Source organism: Chroicocephalus ridibundus, chromosome Z (genome assembly GCF_963924245.1).
Source record: "Chroicocephalus ridibundus chromosome Z, bChrRid1.1, whole genome shotgun sequence".
NCBI lineage: Eukaryota > Metazoa > Chordata > Aves > Charadriiformes > Laridae > Chroicocephalus > Chroicocephalus ridibundus.
The window spans coordinates 28,618,564-28,643,827 of NC_086316.1; the positions used below are offsets into that span (position 1 = coordinate 28,618,564).

At 44.6% G+C, this 25,264-nt stretch overlaps 1 protein-coding gene across 1 annotated transcript; it reads right to left on the minus strand.

The window, feature by feature from the left end:
* Positions 1-871: 871 nt before the first annotated feature.
* RGMB (repulsive guidance molecule BMP co-receptor b) lies at positions 872-21,352 on the minus strand. The gene is made up of 3 exons (XM_063320433.1): positions 20,929-21,352; positions 17,974-18,485; positions 872-3,648 (listed from the first exon to the last, which is right to left on the minus strand). Exons 1-3 carry the CDS (start codon positions 21,047-21,049, stop codon positions 2,980-2,982), a joined length of 1,302 nt encoding a protein of 433 aa, XP_063176503.1. The 5' UTR covers positions 21,050-21,352; the 3' UTR covers positions 872-2,979.
* Between the last annotated feature and the right edge of the window lie 3,912 nt (positions 21,353-25,264).

Sequence of the window (25,264 nt, forward strand, 5' to 3'; positions counted from 1 at the left end):
GAGCTTTGGTGGTATCAACATCCGTGAAAGTAAGCTCTTACAGATACAATGGCCGCCTTCTGTGTACGCTAAACATACATATATTTAAAGCTCCCTTTGTTTTCTATAGTCGTTCCCACAAAGCATTTCAGTGATGTATCTACCACATAAGATTGTTCCCCTCACACACCCCTCAAATTCTAGCTGTAACACAAGCTTAGCAAAACATTCAAAGTTGTGTTTCTTAGGTCTATCTTTCTTGGTATGCAGCTGAAATAAAATGTTGTAAGTTTTGGCACTTTCAGTTTACCTTCATACTGTGTGATTAGCCCTGCAGCTGAAATATTGCAGCTGCCATGTATACTTAGCAGATGCTCTTGTTGTGCAAAGTTCTGTAGTCTTGTGGACTCCTCTATACCATTTATTCTTTTAGTGTCTCAGTCTCTTCCTGTATTACAAGTAATTTTCTCTTCCAAGGTTCTTCCGGCCTGAGAATTCTCCAGTAACTTTTAAAAAAGGATTTTCATAATGCCTCTCAAATGCAGCAGTATCAGATCACTGTGTTAAAGCTCCGCTAAGTATCTCTGCAAACACCGCAAAGGAACTGTGCAAGCAGGATCCTGAGGGGATGGCTTCCCACACACTGCCTCTGCAACAAACTGGCCTGGCTTGCAGCTGCCGGTCATAAATTTCATTACACAGCTTATTTAGCGGAGGGGAAACAAGCATCTGCAAGGAAGTATGACGTCTGTACTCAGCACATTCCTATCCAACAAGCGATGGCTAGGAGACAAATTGGGGCTTTATTTAGATTGCCTGCCCAGTACGTGGCCCACGTCCCCAATTTCTCTGCACCCCACCAGGGGTCACTAACACATTACAGACGTTCCTCAGCAGGGTAGGCAACTTTATTCTTTTATCATGATTTATTTTACACACTGCACAGCCTCTCTTTTACACGAACATATACTTACTGGTATATTCATGAACCGCATCTAAAAGGTTTTGCAAAGACTGACACATTGTGGGGTTTCCAAGCATGAAAAAAAATAAATATCTGTAGCCTTCTAAAAGACAGCCATTTAGAGGGCCTGTGAAAAAAGCATTCCCTCTAAGCTTAAGTTGTCTCCAGAGACTATTCACTAGCTTCAAAATATCCACATGTTTGGCATTAACTAAAGCTCTCTTGGTGATGGCAGACTTCAAGAATGAACATGTGCAAATAACATTTTCTCAAGAAATCTCACAGCAGGAACAAGAAAATGCAAAACTCTTTAGGTATTCTTTAGGAATAATATTCTTTAGGAATAATACTCTGAAATACTATTTATCCAAGAGGCTCACAACTCAATGCTAGTAGACATATAGATCACATATATATGTATATACAAATAGGATCCAGGACAGATGAAACTTACTAGTAGGTGGTACCTGCCCAATAAGTACGTGCACCACTGCAAGCAACACTAGGTTCATCCATCAGCTGTCACCTAAGAGAACTTTAAGTTCAGAGCATTGATGAGGAAGTACAGCCACATGAAACAGGGAGAAGCCTGTCACTACCAGGTGAAACCGCAGGAGTCACATAATCAGACACACCATAAATCCCCAAGTCTGACTCGTCCAAAACAGCACCATCAGAGAGCACAGACAGAACGAGCTGCCAATAGTCTAGTCTAAAATAAAGTTTTACCTTCAGCCTTAACTCAGTTCTGATGACTTTCATCTCAAGTATTCCCAGAATAACACTTGTATGCAGTTACCCATCCATACAAGGAATTAACTAGTTTCTTTGAGAAGACTAATGCTGTCCTTACCAGTCAACAGTCCCTAACCAAGCCAAAAGAGTCTTCATGAAAACTAGGAGCTTTCAGTCCATGAATAATCTCCGTCTCCCTCCATCAAGGTAAACACTAGCTCAGTGTTATTTCAGTCTTATTCAGATAGTACTTCTAACATACCTGTCCAGTCTCAGATGAACCGTTTTACGAGAGAAATATGCCCACCTTGGAGCTGAGTTTATAGTAGCGTGTATTAAAACTTCCATTTCTTGCAGCAGATTAAGGCACTAGTAAAACCAATCTTCAGGCCACCAAATCATTCTTCTCCTAGCTCCTCAGTAAAAGTAGTCAGAGCCTGTGGCCTTCCTCCCCTCCTCCTTCTCAATGTATAGATAGAATTAGCACCTAAGCAAGGGACAGAATTCAGGCTTGTGATTTCTCCATTCCTGGAGAGTGACTTAACCCATGACGTTAGAGGCAGCTGCAATAGTTATGTTGCATGCCTACACAACTAGACCATTAATATCTTTTAAAGTGATCTCTCCACTGGTTCCATAAAGCTACGTTAAGTCTCCAATGCACTCCCTTTTCTCCTTTTGAAACTAGGAAATGTCAGAATTGCGAAGAAGGTTCTGTAGTTCCTGTTATGGTCATCTGAGCTAATGGGAAGAAGCACTTTACTTTCTCCCTCCAAAGAAGGGATGGCCATTTACTTGAGGGACAGAATACAATTCCATTAGTAATGATTTTAACTAGTGAAGCCAGCAAATCACCAATGTCATTACAGGACAAGAGACATGCTGTCTCTAGAGTAAGAGAAATGATAGAAAAAAACTCACAAATTAATGCAGTTAAAAAAAATGTGTTAAACCAAGCACTACTTAGAGGGAACACTGAGTATTGTATGCACATGTTTATATATATATAATACATCATTACTCAAATACACACATAAATATTTAATATATAAAAAATAAAGTGCTTTCTATCAGGTCCCAATGCAGGGACATTATAAAACATTTCACCAACTGCAAAACAAATAGATACAAAGAATACTACATCACGCATACATGAAAACAGTTAACACAATATGTACAGCCTGGTTGGTGTCCCAAGACAAAACATCCCTTCATATACATGGTATATACACATATACTCATCTTTACTCAATATATTATGACAATATATATTTCAAAACTTTGTTATAGACAAAAAAACTCTACAAAAACACAACAAGGATCAAACACACAAGTCCAAGACCAACAGAGAATTCGCTATCCTTGCCCACACCACCACCTCCACTGCTGGGAAAGATATGCCAGTGTTCTTTTCTGGGGTGCAGTGCCTCCACATCCTGCAAGGCACTGTGAGCAGCAGCCGTGAAGTTAGCGTCACCAGTGGTGAGTAGGTCAAATACACATGAGTAAAAATAGATGTCCTTCACCAGCATCTTCTCATGGCATTTGGTGGTGGCAGTTTCCAGTGTGTACACTGACCGGGGATGAGCAGCACCACTTTGAGGGAGCAACTGCCCCATCACAGGCAATGGTAAGTGGCCACTATCATCAATACGTTCACTTGAAGGGCAACCATTCACACACAGCTGCAGATCCTGGCTCTCCTCATAGGCCATGACCAACTCTTGAGGCATGCGAATGGCCAATGTTAAGTAGTGCCCAAGCTGGCGTACATACACTGTGGTCCCGATGTACCTGGCATGCATTTCAACGTATTTGCCACTGACTTTCTCCACAATTCGCAAGCTCTTGGTGTTCCCATCACCTCCACTTGTTGTACCATCAACAAAAGCTGCAGGCAAGTCATCTGTCACTGCTTGATATACTTTTTGATCTGTACAGTCTTGGTATGACTTAAAGATAATAGTTATCTGGGGGTGGGGAGGAGGAAAAAAAAAAAGCAAAGTTAGTGGAAAAAAAAAAAATCAACATTTCAATCGCTTTTCTGTTTGCAGCTGAACGCATCTGGACTGCCCACTACCTCAGAGCTTGATAGTCATCCCCAACACATGCCTAAAGGAAAATAGTTTGTACACATGCTTAAAGCAGTATTTAACCATATTGCAACTGTTAAATCTGTTCTTAGGTTGGCCTGGAAGGAAGACTATTAGCATGTGGCAACAGCCACAAGGTCAGGAAAGGAAAAGGCTTTACATTTAATTAAGCATCACAACAACTCCCTCCTGCCTGATGGTTTCTTAACACTTTGGAATGCATCCTGGAGTTACAGAGAAGTGTAACCACCAAGTAATTCCCACAATGCTAGCCACTATGGCAAAACCAGAATGAGACACTGTGAAATCATGGAGAGGTGCAAGAGTACTCAGCTTCCCCCACCCACCATATTCTCATCACTCCTTTTACAGCAACTGTATGACCCTTCTCAGGTTCTGAACACTTGTTGGATGTGTTGTCAGGATTAGCTGTGTGACACTACTTTAAAAGCACTGATGGCTGATAAAGCACTAAATACATCAACACAACAGGCAGTGAGATGAGAGATGCATGACTAGGAGAACAAGAAGTCATTTAAGTGCTTAGGGCTCCTGGATCTGTTAGTCCTAAGAACTGGGAGATTTGACACTTCCAGTCCACTGTTGCTAGAAAATGTGCCCATGGAGACACAAAGCAAGACTGAAAGATACTCAAAGATGTGCCTTTGAAGAATGACTTCCAACACAGAAACCAGGAGCGTAAAGCAATTACTCATTCTTTCAAGATTACAACTGGCCTTTTAAACCTTTACACTTATTTGGATAAGCCACAACAAAAAGCGTAGGTCCTCCAGTCTTGCTTGAAAGTAATAACCAGGCTATTTGGCAGACCAAGTTTGGAGTGTCTAGTAGCTTTTCCTAAAATAAAAAGTATAATGAGGAATCACATACAAATATTAGAAACAGATACGTTACTTCCTTTACAGTTTCAGAGGGGAGTGACTTCTTGAAAAGGTCAAAGGGAATTCTATAGAAGGAACAGGTATTTTAATCATTATTTCATCATTGACTGATAAACATATTAGAAGGCATTTCCAATCTAATGTTAAACTTTTTCCTCAAAAATCTACTCTATAACAACCTCACATTTTAGTTTCAGTTAACCAGCATACTTCTCCACAGCAGCTTTTGTTTCCTGCCCCTCTGCCCTGAAATAAGAGCTAAAGTTTAAATAAACAGCTGATCACAGGTAATCTGAATAAAACTCTACCCTCATTAGCCTCACCTCTCCATACCAGCTGTATACGACCAAAGTCCTTCCTTCTCCCTCCTTCCATCGCAACTTCTCCTTTGCAGTATGCAGACATACCCTAAACAGTATTACATTAGTTTTCAGTGTTTGGCTTGTCCCACTTGGTTGATGCTCTGTCAGTCTTTCTGTCTCACACACATGGACAATACTTGCTATTTTGATTTCATATGTTCCCACTGGTGCTGTCTGACTGTGATTTTCCAGTGGCTTCGTTAATCAGTTATACAGCCAGCTTGAGACCATCTGTAGTCAAGCAATTTGGTAAACTGACATCTATGGACCACAATAAACCTTGAAAGCCTATGCCCCAAGCCCAGAAAACGCACAAGAGCACTTGTTGCTGTAAAGCCCACCTCACAACTCTATGCTTAGTGAACTAAAGCTCAGCAACCCAGAGAAAGGAAACCTGAGATCTGACAAGTGATTAGTATTTCTGCATACAATCCAGAGCCTCATGGACTAAATCAGGTCTCGTATTTTATGTTAACACAGTTTTGATCAAACAGACTTCTATCTCAGCCTGCTCAAAAAAAGCATTCTGATTTCCTCAAGCACATTTGCATTGCTCTGCAAGGAAAGAATGATTTACATTTCACAGAAGTAAAGCTTTAAGTCTGGTCAGCACCTGAACAGTCTGGAATCAAAAAGAGTTAATGGTTTTAATGAGACACAGAACTGGCTGCTTGATAAAACAGTTAAGCAAGGCACCTGGCAAAACGTATCAGGAAGCAGACACAAAACACTTCTCTCCAAAGCTCCTTCCTCTGCAAGAATGAAACGTAAGCAATTTCAAAGACAGAGAGGGAGAACAGAAGCCTTCACCCTAAAACAAGACTAACAGTAACTTTACACACTGAACAAGGGCAGAACAACTATAAGTGAATGAAGGACTCATCCTACCTTGCAAGGATGCTCTAAACAGAGAATCAACAGAGACCATTAAGACTTTCCAAGGATATACTCATATTTAAACACTGGAGCTTAAAATATTACGTTTGGATATTGTGTTTTCTGTCACGTGACATCTCCCTAATCCATAAACCAGATCAGTAAAAGCAGAGTTCTGTAAGGTCCTTCCCTTATCACCCATTCCTACCTCAATCTCATGCCCTGTACTGAGATATTCAAGACCTTGTTGTAGAGGGAGATGAAGCAAATTTCACTGCAAAGCTTTCTCTGTTTAAGTTCTCAAGGTAACAGAAAGCGTTAAATACTGAAAAAGGCTCTTTCAAACAAATTTAACATGTATATGTGCACATGCACCTACAGTACTTTCTATACTCTGGCTGGGTTTTAAGAACACCCTCACAAAGCTGCTCATGTGTCAATGTTTACAGACTAGAAACTAGATGCCCCTTCTAAACTTAGGACAGGAAAATCCAAATAGCAGAATATTCAGATGAAGAAAGTTTTTTTGACAGTATCTGTATCCAAGCCTTGCTCTCTGGGCACATACAGAGCTCTTAAGCAACTCCAGTAAGGAACCCTAAAAGATGAAAGTAAGGTCATTCCTGAGACTTACCTAAAGATAAAATATACAAACATCAGCTACACTGAGAGTACTAAAACCAAACAGCCACACACACACATATATTCAATGTGCATTTGAAAGATTTCATTTTGTACTTCTGTGGAATAATTACTAAATTGGCCAAGAATACAAAAATACAGCATTGTTCACACATTAAGGAAAGTCATAAAATCAAGAGGCTTCTGAGGTAGAATACAGCCGCAGCTAGCACACGAAGAATGCAACATCTGTGATTCCCTGTACAAGGTTTTTTGCGAAACTACACGAGGGATGGAACGGAACACGCTTGTTCCGTGGCCTTCCCTTGTGATGAATAGCAGATATGGGGACGAGATGGTACTACAGAACTGATAAGCGGCCTACACGCTACCCGAGCCAACATTTCATCAAATGTTGATGAAATGCTGTCCTTTTGTGCGAACTTTGCTCACCACAATGTACCAAAACACACCTCCATCCTGGAGGCTATCCGCCCCCGAGGTGTGAACACTCCTCCTTGAATACATTAATCATAATAAAAGTACGTATGACTAAAGTCACTCAAACTCCACTTTGAAGATAAAAAAAATAATATAAAAATAGCCCAAGAGAGAGGGGATGTCAGGGAAGACACCATCGCGAAGAATTCCACTGCTGATTTCTGGGATAAGTCGACGGGCTGAGCCTTTCTTCCCCCCAATAGGGACGCCTTTGGGTACGACTTCGATTACACCAAGCGCTTTCTCGGGGACTTAGAAACTTCTCTAGAGAATCTCTACCCTACATTTATAGCCAGGCTGTATCGTTTATAATTTTGTCGCGCGTTTGTATACTTAACGATACCTTTATTTGCACGTGCTTTGCAGACAGTGTATTTATCACTGGCAATCCTAAAGAACCTGTATATCTGTTGTTTAAATAAACTGCACTGTTTAAGTAGCTAGTCGTTTCGCTTTCTCACTGAATGCGACCAAAACTACAGAGAGGCCATGCTAGTTCATGAGCACAACTAGACTGAAGGTGCAGCCCACTATTAGTGTATCCAAATCATAGTAGTTTAATACATATTAAACGCAATTGGACTGATAGTGCTGAATTGGGCATCACTCAGAATTTAAACCTAGCCGCACCTAGCCTCCCACCTCGGTGAGGAGTGTTAGAACGCAAGGGGGTTTATCTTCTGCCAAAACCACTTGGCCCCGTTTCACGTAACAACTTCATTGCCCCACTCCTACTGATGCCAGTAACAACATCCCCACTGAGTATACTGATCGCAAAGATTGCTTAAATCCCACTGCATCTTGAAAGCCTTTCAAGAATGGTGTTACTGAGCTACCAAAGTGAAATTTCTAGAAGACCTTAATGTATTTGTAGAAGGTGCCTGATCTTTGTGGCTTCAACAAAAGCAACACTTTCAACTCTGAGTTCTCGTACTAGTCTTCACTAGTACCACAATGCAATTACAATACCCTAGGTCTGACTATATGTTACTATTTTATTATGCATTTCATAAAAACATAGAATCATTTAGGTTGGAAAAGACTCTTAAGTAAGTCCAAACATTAACCACACACTACTAAGTCCACCACTGTTTCTCAAACACCCCCACGGATGGTAACTCAATCACTTCCCTGAGCAGTCTCCGCCAATGATTGACAACCCTTTCAGTGAAGAAATTTGTACCAATATCTAAGCTAAACCTCCCTGGCACAACTTGAGGCTGCTTCCTCTTGTCCCATTGCCTGTTACTTGGGAAGAGAGAACAACACCCACCTCACTACAACCTCCTTTCAGGTAGTTGTAGAGAGTGGCAAGGTCTCGTCTCAGCGTCCTTTTCTACAGGCTAAACAACCCCAGTTCCTTTAGCTGCTCTAGATCCTTCACCAGCTTTGTTGCTCTCGTTTGGACACACTCAGGCACCTCAATATCTTTCTCGTAGTGCCTTTTCTGCTGGGCAGCTTTCCAGCCACGCTTCCCCAAAGCCTGTAGTGTTGCATGGGGTTGTTGTGACCCAAGTGCACAACCCGGCACTTGGCTTTGTTGAACCTCATACCATTGCCCTCGGCCCATCGATCCAGCCTGTCCACATCCCTCTGTAGAGCACTTCTACCCTCAAGCAGATCAACACTCCTGCCCAACTTGGTGTCATCTGCAAACTTACTGAGGGTGCACTTGATCCAGATCAGTGATAAAGATATCAACAGAACTGGACCCAAGCCTGAGCCCTGGGGAACACCAGTTGTAACCAGCCACCAATGGGATTTAACTCCATTCACCACAACTCTTTGGGCCTGGCCATCCAGCCAGTTTTTTTCCCAGCAAACAGTGCACTCATCCAAATCATGAGCAGCCAGTTTCTCCAGGAGAATGCTGTGGGAAACGGTGTCAAAGGCTTTACTAAACAACAGGTAAACATCCATAGCCTTTCCATCATCCAGTAAGCTGGTGATCTTGTCACGGAAGGAGATCAGGTTAGTCAAGCAGGACTTGCCCTTCATAAAACCATGCTGACTGGACCTGATCACCTGGTTGTCCTGTATGGGCCATGTGATGGCACTGAGGATGACCTGCTCCATAACCTCTCCTGGCACCGAGGTCAGACTGACAGGCCTGTAGTTCCCCAGATCTTCCTTCTGGCCCTTCTTGTAGATGGGCAGCACATTTGCTAACCTCCAGTCACTGGGACCTCCCCAGTTAGCCAGGACTGCTGATAAATAATGGAGAGTGACCTGGTGAGCATTTTCACCAGCTCCCTCAGTACCCTTGGGTGGATCCCATTCAGCCCCATAGACTTGTGTGTGTTTAAGTGGTGTAGCACATCACTAACCATTTCCCTTTGGATTATGGGGGCTTCATTCTGCTCCCCATCCCTGTCTTCCCACTCAGTGGCTGGGTACCCTGAGAACAACTGGTCTCTACTATTAAAGACTGAGGCAAATAATGTATTAAGTACCTCAGCCTTTTTCTCATCCTTTGTCTCTATGTTTACACCCCACATCCAATAAAGGATGGAGATAATCCTTAGCCCTTCTTCTATTGTGAACGCATTTCTAGAAACATCCATCGGCGCGTCTTTCAGCACATAGGGACAGCTAGGTCCTGCACCTTTAAGATTTCCTTCTTGAAGAATGTCCAACCTTCCTGAACTCCTTTGCCCTTCAGGACCTCCTCCCAAGGGACCCTTGTCAAACAGGCCACTAAACAAGACTTCTGCCCTCTGAAGTCCAAGGCAGAAGTTCTGCTAACCACATTCCTTAATTCTCCAAGAATCAAAAACTCTATTGTTTCATGATCACTACACCCAAGATGGCCTCCAACCATTACATCACCCATAAGCCCTTCTCTGTTTGCAAAGAACAGGTCCGGTGGGGCACCTTCTCTAGTGGGCTCTGTCACCAACTGTGCCAGGTAGTTATCTTACACACACTACAGGAACCTCCTAGACTGTTTCCTTTCTGCTGCATTGTATTTCCCGCAGCGATCTGGCAAGTTGAAGTCCTCCATGAGAACAAGGGCTAGAGATCATGGGACTTCTCCCAGCTGCTTACATAATATTTCATCCAACTCTTCATCCTGGTTGGGTGGTCTATAACAGACTCACACCACGATTTCTGCCTTATTGGCCTTTCCTCTGATTCTTACCCAATAACACTTGACCTTTTCATCACCATCATCAAGCTCTAGATAGTCAAAACACTCCCTAACATACAGGACTACCTCATCACCTCTCCTTAATTGCCTATCCCTTCTGAAGACTTTACAGACATCCACTGAAGCACTCCAATTGTGTGAGTCATTCCACCATGTTTCTGTGATTGCAACTATATCATAGTTTTCCAGCTTCACAATGGCTTCTAACTCCTCCTGTTTGTTGCCTATGTTGCATGCATTGGTGTAGATGCACTTCAGTTGGGCCATTGATCCTACCACCTTTTTGTGGGGGAGAAGCCCTAATTCCTATGTGACTGTTCTCAGGCTCTTCTGTGGTTTCTAAGGTATCAACAACCCTTGCGTCTTTGCTACCACGTGGATCTCCATCCCCTAGCCCCACTAAGGTGCTGGATGCATTGATACAAGGACATTTCAAATGTGCTCCAGTGTACTCAGCACACCATGGAGCAGACTGAAGGACCTTGCTTAACACACCACCCTTCAAACATTGCCACACCGCTCCATGGCTTATCACTCATGAGCCTGGTTTTATCCCTTTCCTCTTTCAAATCTAATTTAAAGCTTTTTCAATGAGCCCTGCTAACTCTTGTGCACAGATCCTTCCCCACCTTTGAGAAAGATGTACCCCATCTGTCACCAGCAGGCCTGGTGTCATGTAGACCTATGTGTGATCAAAACCATAAAATTCTGCCAGTGACACCAGGCTCAGAGCCAGATATTGATCAGCTGGGGTTTTCTGTTTCTTCCCTCATCATTCTCTGCAACTGGAAGGATAGAGGAAAAAACCACTTGTGCTCCTGATCCCTTAACCAGTCATCCCAAGTCCCTGAAGTCTCTTTTCATTGTCCCTGGATTTCTTATTGCAACTTTGTCACTACCTACATGATAAAGCAATAATGGGTAACAATCCGAGTGCTGTACCAGAGTAGGAAGTTTTCTTGTAACATCTTTAACCCAGTCTAGCCTTTCCACAACAAGGCACAAATCCAACTCCTGTATCTAGAAATGCAATTTCAGGCATTCAAGTCTTCTACACCTACTACAGGCAAAATTCCTGAGGGAAGAGTTCAGACAAAGCCTCCCTAAGAATTAGACTTCATCCAGATATTAAAAAAAAAAAACAAGATATGAAATACTACATACAAGAAGGTGACACTACTTACTGAACAGGCAGTGACTGTGGAAAAATCTGAAAGTTGTTGGTTGTTCTTTTGTTTTGGTTGTTGGTTTTTTTTGTTTGTTTGTTTTTTTACATAGAAAGACAGAAGGTTCCTGTCCTTCTATGGACAGATTTTGATCTTACCTAGTTTTACTCACAATTTTACTGTAATAGTTCCCAAGTCCATTTTCCTCCCCAGACGTTTGTCATGACTGGGTTGTACTTTCAGGCAAGGGCTTGTACCACCATGCAGTCATGCAGAACCTACCTCCATACTGCTGAAGACCCAGGGTGCTACTAAAATTAACAGACTCACCCCATCCTACCCAATTACTACTCCAAGCACAGATGGCCACAATGCACGTCTTGAAAAGGTTACAGTCAGCATTCAGGTACATAACAAGGAAAGCGAGGTAGAAGCAGGAAATATTGATTACCAGTATGTTATGCAAGTGTTTAACAACTGAATCCCCAAAAAGTGGAATACGTGCACTGAAAGAGTGTCTCCACCATGTCTCTTATGACCTTAGATTTTCCTACTGAGCACTTCTTTTCCTAACAGAGAGCAGCAGGGAAGCAGAGGAGATCCCACCGTTTGCCTATCTAGTGACATGTCTGTAAGTCTGCATAAAGCACAGTAGGTGAAGCAGACTGCTGAAATGGCACTCTGATGCAGCTGAAGAAACACCCTGCTATTCATGCTTCTCAGCTTTATCTTCAGCATAGGTCTGCATGCCCTACCTCATGCCTATGAGAAAACATTCAGATGCTTTCCTTATGCACCATTTCAGTCTATGGGAAAAGAGAGGGAAGGATGTTTAAAGAAAAACACAGCCCTGATTTACTAATGATTTCATCAAGCACTGGAGAAGAGGCAGGATATGTTTCAGCAGGGTGTCTTATGATACCAGCAGCCTACCAAATACCTTTGGGAAGCCTGCAAAGGACTTAACAAGTGATCTGTGAATGGCAGCTATTAAAAGTTCATAGGTAGATAACTGCATAGCATACATGACATTTCTAAAGGGGCCTTGCAATGCTATCCAGAAGTTTTTAGAGTTCATGCATACATATAGGAAAATTTAAACTTGAACGCATTAAATAACCTTCCAATCACCAACTGAAAGTGTCACAGCTTTCCTCTCCAGAGGCCTTCAACAGGTGTGAAGCATGTGAGTTTACCTCAGAAACCAAGTATCATTTATCACCTACTGAAAAATCACCTATGACAAAAGGTAGAAGTAGAGAGATTTAATAAGGGAAAATCATAAGGACTCATTGTGAAATTTTGATTCAATAGCCTCATTTCAAGTTACATCACAGGCTAGTTCCTTTTTATATGCATAGCAGGTCTTTTGGGATGAAACAAAACTGAAAGTTGCGTTTCAAATCCTAATGACTGCGCAGTCCATCAAATAGCACTAGGCATCATGCAAAGCAGGATTTCTTCACGTTCCTCTCCATATACCCATGCTTTTGTGGTGCACTATTTGCTGAAGTCAAGGACAGCAGCAAGAGGTGTATGTGCAAAAGCCACTTTGCTTCTTCCATGCATATTGGGGGTGGGGAGGGCAACTGTGAGGGTAAACTGGCCAGGGAAGATTTAGGGACTGTCTCATTGAAGCTGCTGGGGCCAACTTCTCAGAAGGAAGAACTGCCAGGAGTGTTACAAAACTAAATACAGCAATCCCTCTTCAGCCTGCTGTACTTCAGCAGCCCGCTTCTGTGGAATGGAAGCATCACAAGACATTTTATCATAACACATTCTGATTTCATGTCAGAGAAGGAGATGGGAAGGGAAGGTGTGTGAATTCCATGGACAACAGAAAAATACAGAGGAAGTCAACCTGCAAACAAGACAGTCTGGCATTAGATAACTTCCAAAAGGAAAGTCAAAATCACTCTGGAAAGCGTTTCTTGAATGTGGTTAAGCAAGGTCATTGTTCATAAATCACTCTAGAAATCAATCTACTATTGATTAATTTCCAAACTACCCAGAACTTAAGCATCCTTAATCAATGGGAACTGCATCTAAAACATTCCACCTCCTTTGCTCAGGTGGACAACCCAAAAAGAAAGGTTCTCCCCCCACAGTAGGCCTATAAAACTTATACAGCAACAAACATGAAAGTAAAGCTTGTTTAAGGGCACAACATTAACACTTAACTCCCATCACTGTATCTGAGAAAAAACTGCTACTTAAAATTGTTGATTTATTCTCTGTCCTACTGCCACCAAGAGACCCACAGAGGCTTTAAAGACAATCAGATAGATGTTGCGGAGTATGTATACATCTCTTCTTTCCTCTCCACCCACTAACAGCAGGCGTTGGAAAGCACTGAAATGTCTGTAACAGTTGTCCAGCAGCCCCACAAACATCACAGACAAGAAAACAATTTAATGCCTGACAAAATGCCACAGCTTATCCTACAAAACCATCTCTAGTAAGGACAGGCTGCCCTGAACACCAGTAAAGACCACTGTTTATCTTTACACCAGCGAAACTCGGTAAGTTTGCAGATGACACCACGTTGGGAGGGAGTGTTGATCTGCTTGTGGGTAGAAGGGCTCTACAGAGGGATGTGGACAGGCTGGATCGATGGGCCAAGACCAATGGTATGAGGTTCAACAAGGCCAAGTGACAGGTCCTGCACTTGGGTCACAACAACCCCATGACATGCTACAGGCTTGGGGAAGAGTAACTGGAAAGCTGCCTGGCAGAAAAGGACCTGGGGGTGTCATTCAACAGCTGGTTGAATATGAGCCAGCAGTGTGCCCAGGCGGCCAAGAAGGGCAACAGCATCCTGGCTTATGTCAGAAATAGTGTGGCCAGCCGGCCTGGGGAAGTGATTGTCCCCCTGTACTTGGCACTGGTGAGGGCACACCTTGAATTCTCAGTTCAGTTTTGGGCCCCTCACTGCAAGAAAGACACTGAGGTGCTGGAGAACGTCCAAAGACAACCAACGAAGCTGGTGAAGGGTCTAGAGCTCAAGTGTTATGAGGAGCAGCTGAGGGAACTGGGTTTTTTTAGCCTGGAGAAAAGGAGGCTGAGAGGAGACCTTACCACTCTCTACAACTACCTGAAAGGAGGTTGTAGCAAGGTGGGGGTTGTTCTCTCTTCCCAAGTAATAGGCAATGGGACAAGAGCAATGGCCTCAAGTTGTGCCAGGGGAGCTTCAGAATGGATATTAGTAAAAAATTCTTCACTGAAAGGGTTGTCAATCATTGGAACAGACTGCTCAGGGAAGTGGTTGAGTCACCATCCTTGGAAGTACTTAAAAGAGGTGTAGATATGCCATTAGGGACATGGTTTAGTGGGACTTCACAGTGCTAGGCTTATGGTTGGACTAGATGATCTTAAAGGTCTTTTCCAACCTAAATGATTCTGTGATGTCCTCCAACAAAACTGGAGTATGTACTACTTCTGAGAAATAAAGATAAATTCATCTTTACCTTCGGCAGGATGATCACAAAGACAAAAAAACTAATCACGCATGATCAGCTATCTGATTGTCTTACTTAAAAGAAAAACTGAATGGTAACTAGAAGACAAATGTTTTAATATTACTTAAAGGAGACTAAGTACACTGTGTTCAGTCTGCAGTGATTTCCTGCAACAATGGAAACCATGCTGCAAAAGATATTTAAGTGTTCTGACTCAGGGGAAAAAGAATGCTTATACCCAACCCAACTTATACCCTACCCTGCTAACACCACCGATTCCCAGGTTCAAAGCTTTATGCCCAGTAAATCCACTACAGGAACAGCTCTGTAGTTTTTGCCTTCTCTAACCTTCTAGTCACTTTCTCACCCTCAAGCCATCCACGACAAAACACCAGGATAGGAAAAACTCCCATTTCCAATTCCTGCAAACCAGAAGGAAAGTTTTCTATCGGCAAGCCCAAGTATTTCAGCCTCATTTGCTATTCACAGACAACTACACTAATGATACCCAGAACACGTGTCACAGCAATGAAAGCCAATAAAGACTTTGTACCCCCCTAAACAAAGCATGCAATACATAAAAAAAAAAAAACCTTCTATTTAACGCATTCTACAATACCCTTACTACCTACTCCCTCTACAGCCCCTTATAGTAGCCATTTATTCTCACGAAATCCCAAAACAGCTCCCAAGACAGGGAAGATCTTTATCTATAACTGGACAATGATGCCAGTGACCTTCCTGAAACTCATACAGGAAGTCCATCAGAAAGAAAAAGAAAGGAGAGATGGAACTCAGTTTCCCATCTACTTGGTGATGATCATTCATTCTCCATCTGAAAGGCCCTAGGATCCTATGTTAAGGGGCATAAACAGATCAGACAAGCTCAAAAAACCCTGGATTTTCAAGTTTCAGCTAGACCACAGAACATACAATAGCATTGTTCACTGTGAAGAAACAGATGTTGTTACTATGGGCATCACAAATATGCAAAACACCTACAAACAAATTGCCAAGAACATTTTGTGAATAAATGCACAACTCCCACAAGAGGATGTACCCTTCCAATTAAGAAATTAAAGGAAGAGTTCTCCTGCTTTTCGTATTTTCCTCCCAGATGTGCCAGGGGGAAGGGAACATACTTTTATTGTTCACATTCTTTCTTCAAGTCCCCTCCTGGCATTCTCATGTCCTTTACAAACTTGCTGGATAGCCCTCAGACTATTAGAGTTACTCAAGTCTCATAGGTCATGGTGAGACAAGATAACTGACTGTACACATCATGATCCCTTCGTTGCTGATGCCCTTAATGCCTGGTACACCAGAAAACTACGATAAATTTCAAGGTAATAACTATCTACAAGGGCAAGTGATGATATGCCCCTTTCAAAAGCACACTGCACATGGTGTGAAGATTAAATATTCTGTTCCTACAGCTTCTTAAATCACTTTCCCTAAAAAAGTGCATTCAGGAGAAACTAAATTTTCTACTCTTTTTGTCTTTGCTTTCATTAGGTCTGCTTTAGATTGGATTAAGTAGGCTAGTTAGCAATTTAGTATTTGCTTTAACTTCTGCACAATTAAGTTCAGCACAAACCTTTGTTATCATTTCCCATTAAACACCTACCTCAAATATCTGCAGTGAAAAAGCAGCACAATTAACCATGGATAATCTTCTGGAAACTTTTCTTATGAAGAAGATAGAAGACCTATTTGCACACTCTCAGCTAGGGAAGAAACACTATGTAGATAAAAATAACTGAATTTCTCTTCGCACCACTTTAAAGGTGCCTTAAGCTACCCTATGGCCAAAACTAGGAACATATACTCAGCAAACGATAGTCCATCACCACAACAAAAAAACGGAATACTTGCAGAGAAAACTGTTACAGGAATGAAACTAGCAGTGGCAGCGTAGTTTAACCAGCCTTTTCTGAACCTTTTGTAGCTGGAGATACAGGAGACAAGAGGGTACATTAGAAATATTAAACCTTATCTTGCTAACCTACTTGTACATTCAAACAACCTTCATCTCCTACAAACAGGTATGCTGATAAGTTTGATTACCTGCCAAAGAATGAAAAAACTCAACGGCCGTACCACACGTAACAGATATTAGCATTAGAGACATTTCTAATATCCCAAACCATGCATCTTATTTCATTTAATTGCTTCTGCACACTTAGCTGTACTCGAGCAACAGCAGGGATGTTAAACCACTACTGTAAAAGAAAGAAGTGTATTACCACTTTTTCCAGAATGACAAGTCAAAGAAAAACACAAAAACATTGAGAATAAATAAAGACAGCAGGTACTCCCATACTTTCCCCCAGTACATACAGATATTTATCTCCTGAAGTTCTCCCCTTGGTTTGAAAAGACACATACCAGCATAACATGCTACCATAGTGAATCATTTTCAGAATGTGGCTAAAGGGTAAGATAAGATCAACTATCTACTACCATCACACCCTAGCCACCCACACAATTTGTACACAAGATGACTCTCACAGTCCTCCTCCAGAATTATGAGGAAGAAATTAAGAAGACTCTGCAAGACTTCAGCAAAACTGAGGATAAAAACTTACCGCAGATTATGAAATGCAGCTTTTTCTTGTACTTAAGAGTCTTTAAAAAAAGACACCGGAGTAGATTTCAAGGGACCTAAGTCTTTTTTGCAAAGCTTACTCAGGTTAGCCTCATTCCCTCATTTTATACTCCTCAGAATTCATTCATGATGCAGACTGATCTTGAAACAGGCACAAGTTAAGAAAACGTGATTCTGAATTTCAGTGATGTATCAGTCCAACCTCTGGTTTCTGGCAAATGCGAAAATTTGCCTCACTCATACAAGCACTGATATTAGTCAGTACATCAATCTGCAATCTGGTAACTGTTTTAAAGCATTACATTTAGTATCCTTAAAGGCTTATGTTGTGGTATGTACAGGCTTTTCTTGTGGTGGGGAGAAGTAAGAAAAGGACCCGGTTTAAGTTCTGCTTGATTCGCAGAAAAGAAGAGGCTAACAGTTTTAATTTCCTAGACTACTGCGTAGAAGATTCTCAAGTTGCTCCACTTCTTCACTGTTAAGGGCTAAGTGACTTACTCTGCTGTCTTGACCTTTTACTTCAGTATGCATGCACAGTGCTTAAGAATAATCCATACCTTATTTGTAGCAGTAGCGCTGGATCCTGGAACCACGGGCACATTGGTCACTTGCACTGATAAGTAGTTATTGTCTATGAGGGGCCAAGCGCCTTCCACTTTGCACGTCTGGAAGTGATCCTTAAAAGTCCTCAGATGAGGATCACCAAACAAGCCACAAAATAGGTAAGTAGGAGGAGGAGTCTTCTCCACTCCCTGATGTTTCCTGGCTTCTGTGTGGCCACTGTAATTGCAGGGATCGTGGGTCAATTCAGGGTTGGTGGAGGATGTGGGTCCATCTTTGGAACAGTTTCTCTGGCTCATGAGGTCGCTGATCCCAAGCACTGCAGAATGGTAGTCTAGGTTTCCACGGCATACTTTGGAATTGCGATAGGTACAGGCAGAGTACGCTCGCAGGGCCTTGCAGAACTCCAAATCAAAGCTCTCGAGAGCCGAGTTTAGATATGAAGTTAAGGACACAAAATCGGTGGTGCATTTCTGGATTCGACAAGATGTTTGCAGCTGGCAGTCACCTAAGCACAAAACAGATGGCACAGAGAAATCAAGCAAGCCTCTTAGATTGCAATACCCCATTCCACAACCACAAGGACTGTAGAAAACAACCTGAAGACAACTTACAGTGCTCACCCGTTCGGGAAACAATATATAATAGAGGAAAAGGGGTTGGGAGGCATTAAGATAGCAATACAGACCACCTTGAAGGCTAAGATGACCCATGCATGACTTAATCCACTACTTGGTATTGTGCAGATGGAAATTAAGAGCACTAACTCCTGCCAAGTATGAGCCCAGCATTTCTTTCCAGGCATCAAGGTGCTGATGCAATTCTGTGCTTAAATTAATCACTTAGTCAATAAGCTAGTCTCCATTTAGTCTTTCACCTATTTACACAAGTTACTGAACTTTTAAAGACAACCCTGCCCTCCAGAAGGATGTGGTAAAGGGGCAAGCGATATACGTTTAGACAAAACCAGACTGGATGAAACAGAAATCAAAGTTTCTTTTCATAGAAAGCAGGGTAGGGAAGTGTGCACACCATAAATTCAGTTTGCTTTATTTCCCTGGCACTGCCATAGCTAAAGCTTCACTGCTCTCGCTTTCTGGGACTAATGAGTGAGAAAATCCACAGCTGTCTGAAGTGCCAACTAAGGAATCCATACACTACAACAGCAGTACCTCTTACAGTGTAATTCAATAATAAGACAAGGGACAACGAAACCTTCTTCCCATGAAAACCTAAAGTATTTATCAGATGTATGCAATAGGTACACAGTTCAGTTTACATGAACAAACCAGTTAGACCTTATCTGGCCACCTGATTTCTGCAAAGAAAGCATTATTACCATCCCAGCAAGCAAACTGGAGTTTTACAGCCCTCTCCTCCTCCACGGCTCTCGCTGTCATGATCTGAAATCCTTCCAGATTCTCATGGCAGTTAACAATGCCAGTAGCTTTTACACAAGAATTCATGAGGAGCAGAAATGAAATGAACAAGACTGCAAGCTACATTAAAGGAAATGGAGCCACACGTTTCACAGGGGTTAAAACTAGGAGGACCCCAGTCAACGAAGAGATCGGGTTCCCTCCCATCCAAAGAACTGAAAACAGCCATAACAGAATAGACCTTCATAGAGAGTGTGTGCAACACTTCATGCAATAGCTGTCAGAGTACCCAAAACAATCTACTAAAACCATGCTGTGCTTATTTGTTCCTTTTATGACCTATAAAATTCAGCTGTGAACTCATTAATCTGTAATTTCAAACTGTCATTCAATCAAGCAGATTTTTGAACACCACAGAAACGCTTACAAAGATACACAGAAGTGTGGAAAAAAAAAGGGAAAATACAATATCCCTAACAGATACTCTTTCCCCCCGCCTCAAACTCCTCTTTACAACACTTCCCACTTGCTTTGTGCATCCTCAAAGTAAAAGAGGCATGGGTCCAGTCTGATTTCAATAGCCTAATTAAAATGTTCCTAAACTCCTGAGACACAAGGAGTGGAAAATGGACTGAATAGTAACACATCACTTTTCATTTTTAAACACAGTTGTTTTCTGCAATTCATGCAGCATCAAGAGAATATTAGCCATTTCTTTGCTTGCCCCTTAGCTGGCCCTCCTATGAGTCAGTACTCCCATGACTTACTCTGAGTAGCCAAACTATGAATTTATAAGGACAACGTGTTTTGCCAGTGATGGGTAGCTAACACAAATCTCCTGTCAAAATCCCAAGGCAACACAGAGCAGAAGCAGGAAGTCTCTAACCTGTACCCAAGCATGACCGTAAATTGTATGAGTAAGCAGTAAGTTTGTCACTTGATCTTTGTGCAAGCGATATGTAGCTTTGTAAAAGAACAGGAAAATAAAAAAAAAAACACCTTGACAATCAAATTCTGTGTTTTCAGAGATGCAAACAAAGAAGATCTATGCCAAGCAAAATGACACAAGCCACACTGATTCAGAGCCTGACTTTCAAAGCATCAAAAATTTTCATGTATTTCCCTTCAGTTATGATTTGTGATAGTATTTTAATCACATATAAATTAGTCTAGCTAAGCAAGTCAGTCAAGTTATCTAGTAAGTCTAATAAATCTGTCCCTCCACACTTCCTTGCAACTTTAGGAAATATTCTTGCTGCTTCCAGCAGATTCTTGGTACAAAAAGGGGTGAAGGAACAGCGAATTGACTAAAAGCAGATACCCTCTCCCTCCAATTTATTTCACTGAAACGACAAATATATACAAAAACGCTCAAGCTGGAGGGAAACATTTTCACAGGACTCCCATGGCTTCCAGGGCCGCGCCGCCACCCGCCCCGCACGCCGCAGGGCGCTGCCCGCACACCGCCCACGCGTGGGGAGGGGGGGAAAAGGGGAGACGCGCCCACGCGGTCCCCGCCGAGCCCCAGCCCCCTGCCCCGCGGCCCCTCCGGGCCCCGGCCCGCCCCGGTACCTGAGCCCAGCAGCAACCCCAGGCCGGCGAGTAGGCCGAGGGCGGCGAGCGACGGGCGGGGGGGCCCGCGGCGTCGCAGCAGCTCAGCCCCGGGGGCGCGGGAAGGCGCAGCTCTCCCCATGCCCGTCCATGCAGGTCCGCGGGCTGGCGGCGGGACAGGGTGGCGGCATGAGGCGGCGGGCGCGCGGGCAACCTCCTCCTCGCTGCTTCCTCCTCTTCTTCCTCCCCCTCCTTCAGCGGCGCGGCGACGAGCGGAGGCCGCCGGGCGGCAGCGGGGCGGACGCGGGGCAGCGCGGCATGGCGGCAGCGGAACACAAAGGGAAGGAGCCGGTAAGCCAGCTGAGGCGTGAGGGAAGGCGGGCGGCGGCCGCCCGCAGCCCTGAGCAGCCCGCAGGCCCCGCGTCGCCCAGCGCACTGCGCCCGCCCCGCCCGCTCTGCCGCCTCCCATTGGCTGCCCGGCCTGTCCGACAAGCCCCGCGACGTGTCTGCCGGGAGAGGTGGCCCCGCCCCGCCTCCGCCCCGCCGTCACTCAGCGGCGGGCGGCCAATCGCGGCGGCGCAGGCGGGCGGCCCCCCAGCGCTCCCGGCGGCGCCGATTGGCTGCGGGAGGGCCCACAGTGCCGCGCGCCGCCGCCAGGCGTCGCGCGCGGCCCGGCCTGCCTCCGGTGAGGCGGCACCGGCGGGGCGGGGCGGGGCGGGTACCGCGGGCGGCGGAGCGGCGGAGGGGAGGGGCCTGCGCCGGGCTGGGGGCGTACCTCCTGTAGGCGGGCCTGTCTCGGCACCAGCCGTATCCGCGGCTTCTTCACAGCAGCCGAGGCGTCCCCACAGCGTCCCCCTGCGGCCGCCCAGCGGCAGGGCAGAAGTTCCAGGGCTGTGTCCCCGGTAACGGCCGTGCCTCCCCGGGTACTTACGTGGAGTTTGACTCCAGGGCGCTGCGCGGCTCACCGGAGTCGCGGCCGCGCCGTTTCGTCCCGCCGTGCGGTGCGGGATGCTCGGCAGACTGGGACCTGCATGTCGAAGGCGCGACAAGGCGGACATGGCGAGTAAACATGGCGAGTGGCCCTGCTGCGGGGCCACGGACAGGGCCCGCACAGAGGTGGCTACGCCATTGCAAGCCACACTGGGGGCCAGCAGGCCAGGGCTGGAGGGGCACCATGTTTCTTGCCTGTGAGTTTTCTAGGGAAACTCACACCACCTTCCTGCCCAACATCATTAATCTCATCAGGCAAAAACTGCAAAATCTTGAAAGGACAGAGCCCTCACAGGTGTACCGGCGTTTCTGTTTCTTGCTTCTTTCCAGCTGAGCAGCCATTGACGTGTGTCATGCTTTGGGTGCTGCGCTCGCACCCCACTGCTGCGCCTGGGCCCTGACAGTTGTACCCAAGGCACAGTGCTGCCCAGCTTTGTGAGATGCCTGCAGAAAACGAGTGCTGCCAGCACTGCCCCCCCACCTGTGGGGGCACCCTCTGACCCACCTCAGCTTCAAGAAGGGAACACATTTTAGGCACAGAGCAGGGAAAACCCTGTGGTACCCCTGAAGGTGACATCCACGGGAAGCACTCCACATCAGGAGCCATTTGCTGTATAGGATGCAACGTGCAGTTTGCAAACCTGCAAGTGAATCCAAATGTGCGCCTGGACAGCTTGGGAACAGTTCCCGTCCCTCTCCAGTCCCCAAATCCTGAAACCTCAGCATCTCCAAGCAGCGGGATGCTCGGCAGACTGGGACCTGCACGGCTGAGCTTGTTTAAAGGCAGGTGGAAGAAATACAACACAACGGACAAGTGAACGCACTATCCAAAATGCACCCCTCGCTGCAGCCCCAGCTCAAACAAAGGCACATGATGAACAACTCACCCCGAGCATCCCCATCACCCACCTGCACCTGCCCTGGTGTGCCTGCTGCCCGCCCCTCTCTCTCCAGCACGGGCACTAAGGGAGGAGACAGCATAAAGACAGCATAATCTTTCTGCCACATATAGAAAACTAAGACAGAGGAGGCAGGGAGAAAGCAGGGAGCACAGGCAGCACACTGAGGGATGCTCCTCCACCCCCCTCCTGCCCCACTGCAACCATGGCCAGCGCCCCCCTGTCCGTACCCGCACCATCGTGGAGATCCCAGCCCCTGGTCCGCCAACACCCGGCCTGAAATCCCCGGCTGAGGCAGCCCCAAGCACCCTTCTGGCCCTGCTGTGTGCATCCTCCCCACACCTCCAGGCTCTCAGCTGCCAATAGTTCCATACTTATCTGAGTGCTGGGAGCACGCTGGACAAGCTGCACACACAGTTTGAGTTTCCCCCTTGTGAGGCTGTCCACCATCTTTTTTCTCTTGGCACCTGCTAGTGGGCTTCTCTTTATTTTGGGCACCTGTAGGGATTACAATGACAGATCTGTATACATCTTGACGGATCTATATACATCTGTCTGGAAATCTGACATTACAAATGCAGAAGCAGCATGTAGCAGCTGGGCAGAAGGGCAAAACAGAGAAGGGGGGTAAAGCTTCCACACTTGTCCTTGTGGCTGTGAAAGTCTTGGATGGGTTGTTAGAAATGCTATGGATCCAACCTGATGTTCGTTCTCTGGCTCATTACATTCTCACCCCTGAATTTGCTACACAGTGTGTTGGGGGAACAGATGTGCCTCTGATGTTTTGGGGGCCTGGCGGCTGTGTTGCGCACTGGGTAGGTACATCTTAAAATGACCAGAACTTTGCCTCCTCCGCTGCATATGTCACTGGGTTCTCTGTTCCTCAGTCCAGCAGTACATAGATCTGGAGAAAGTCTGTTGGAAATTTCTCACCCATAGCCTGCAGTGGTCTGTCACAGATCACTGTGTGGGGCAATGCGAGCCTAGAGCTCATGAAACTTCCTTCTCCTTTCTGACAGTGGAATGCGGGCTCTCCTTCTTAAGAATATTTCAAACAGCTCCATTCATAGCCCACAGAAACATGGAATATTAATTTATACAATTGCTTTGGAATTTTAAAATCCACTGTTGCAGTCAGGAATGTTGCAGCTTTAATAAAAAATCCTAAAGGCAAGACTCGTGTTGTTTCTTACCCTCCTTTTATAAGCAGAAAGGAGATAGGGTGCATAAAATAATGATGAGTGAGAGTTCAAAGCAATCACAGAAAGCTGGCTTTAGAGGTTGTTTTCTGATGCAATTCCAGCTCTTTACCATTCTTCTTTGTTGAGTAAGTGCCAAGACAACAAACATGATTTAGCAAGGCAAAGCCCTTTTCGTTCAATAAACATTAGGCAATGTGTCTTAGAAGTCAGCTTGTCCAATCCTAAAGAAATGCATTAATTAAATAAACACTTTGAATAGGGTCTGAAACAGACCTTTCCTCTGTTATCAAGGCAAGGGGCCTGGTAAGGGAAACATCTCCTCACCTCTGACTTTTGTCAGATTCCTGAGCTGTTTGACACCAAGAATCATTATTATTTCCAAAGCAGTTTTTTCAAGTGCTGAAGAACCGGGATGGGAAGGGGTTGGAGGGGGGAAGGGGGGGAAGGCAGGGTGCAAAAAAAAAAAAGAACACAGAGCTCTTCTCTTTCATTACGTTTCAGAGATGAGATGTCTTGTAGCGTTTACCTAACAATCTGGTATCTCTGTTCAATAGTGATGCTCATTACTAGCAGATTGAGAAGTACCTCTGATCATCACTCTGATTTTAGCAGAAATGATGCTTCCACATCTATATCACAGATATTAAAGTGCGTTCCAAGCAGGAATTGAAGTTTGGAATATCCCCCTGAGACATGTCCCTTACACATTTTTTCTGTACAGAAGCACTGTCATGCCAACACTGTTCCAACATACAGAAGATGATTCTTTTCCTCTTTTTTAGAATGCAAAAATGGAGGAGGAAGGCAAAAGGGAGAGATCAAATACTAGAGAGAGAAAAAAAGAACTGTTAAGTTTCTGTTAAGTCATGGAATCACAGAATGGTTAGAGTTGGAAGGGACATTAAAGATCACCCTCTTCCAACTCCCTGCCCTGGGCAGGGACACCTCCCACTAGCCCAAGTTGCTCAAAGCCCCATCCAGCCTGGCCTTGAACACTTCCAGGGATGGGGCATCCACAACTTCCCTGGGCAACCTGTTCCGGTGTCTCACCACCCTCACAGTAAAGAATTTCTTCCTAATTTCTAATCTAAATCTCCCCTCTTTCAGTTTAAAAACATTATCCCTATCATTACACTCCCTGATAAAAAGTCCCTCCCCATCCTTCCTGTAGGCCCCCTTTTGAGTACTGGAAAGCTGCCATAAGGTCTCCCTGAAGCCTTCTCCAGGCTGAACAACCCCAACTCTCTCAGCCTGTGTCCTTCTTAT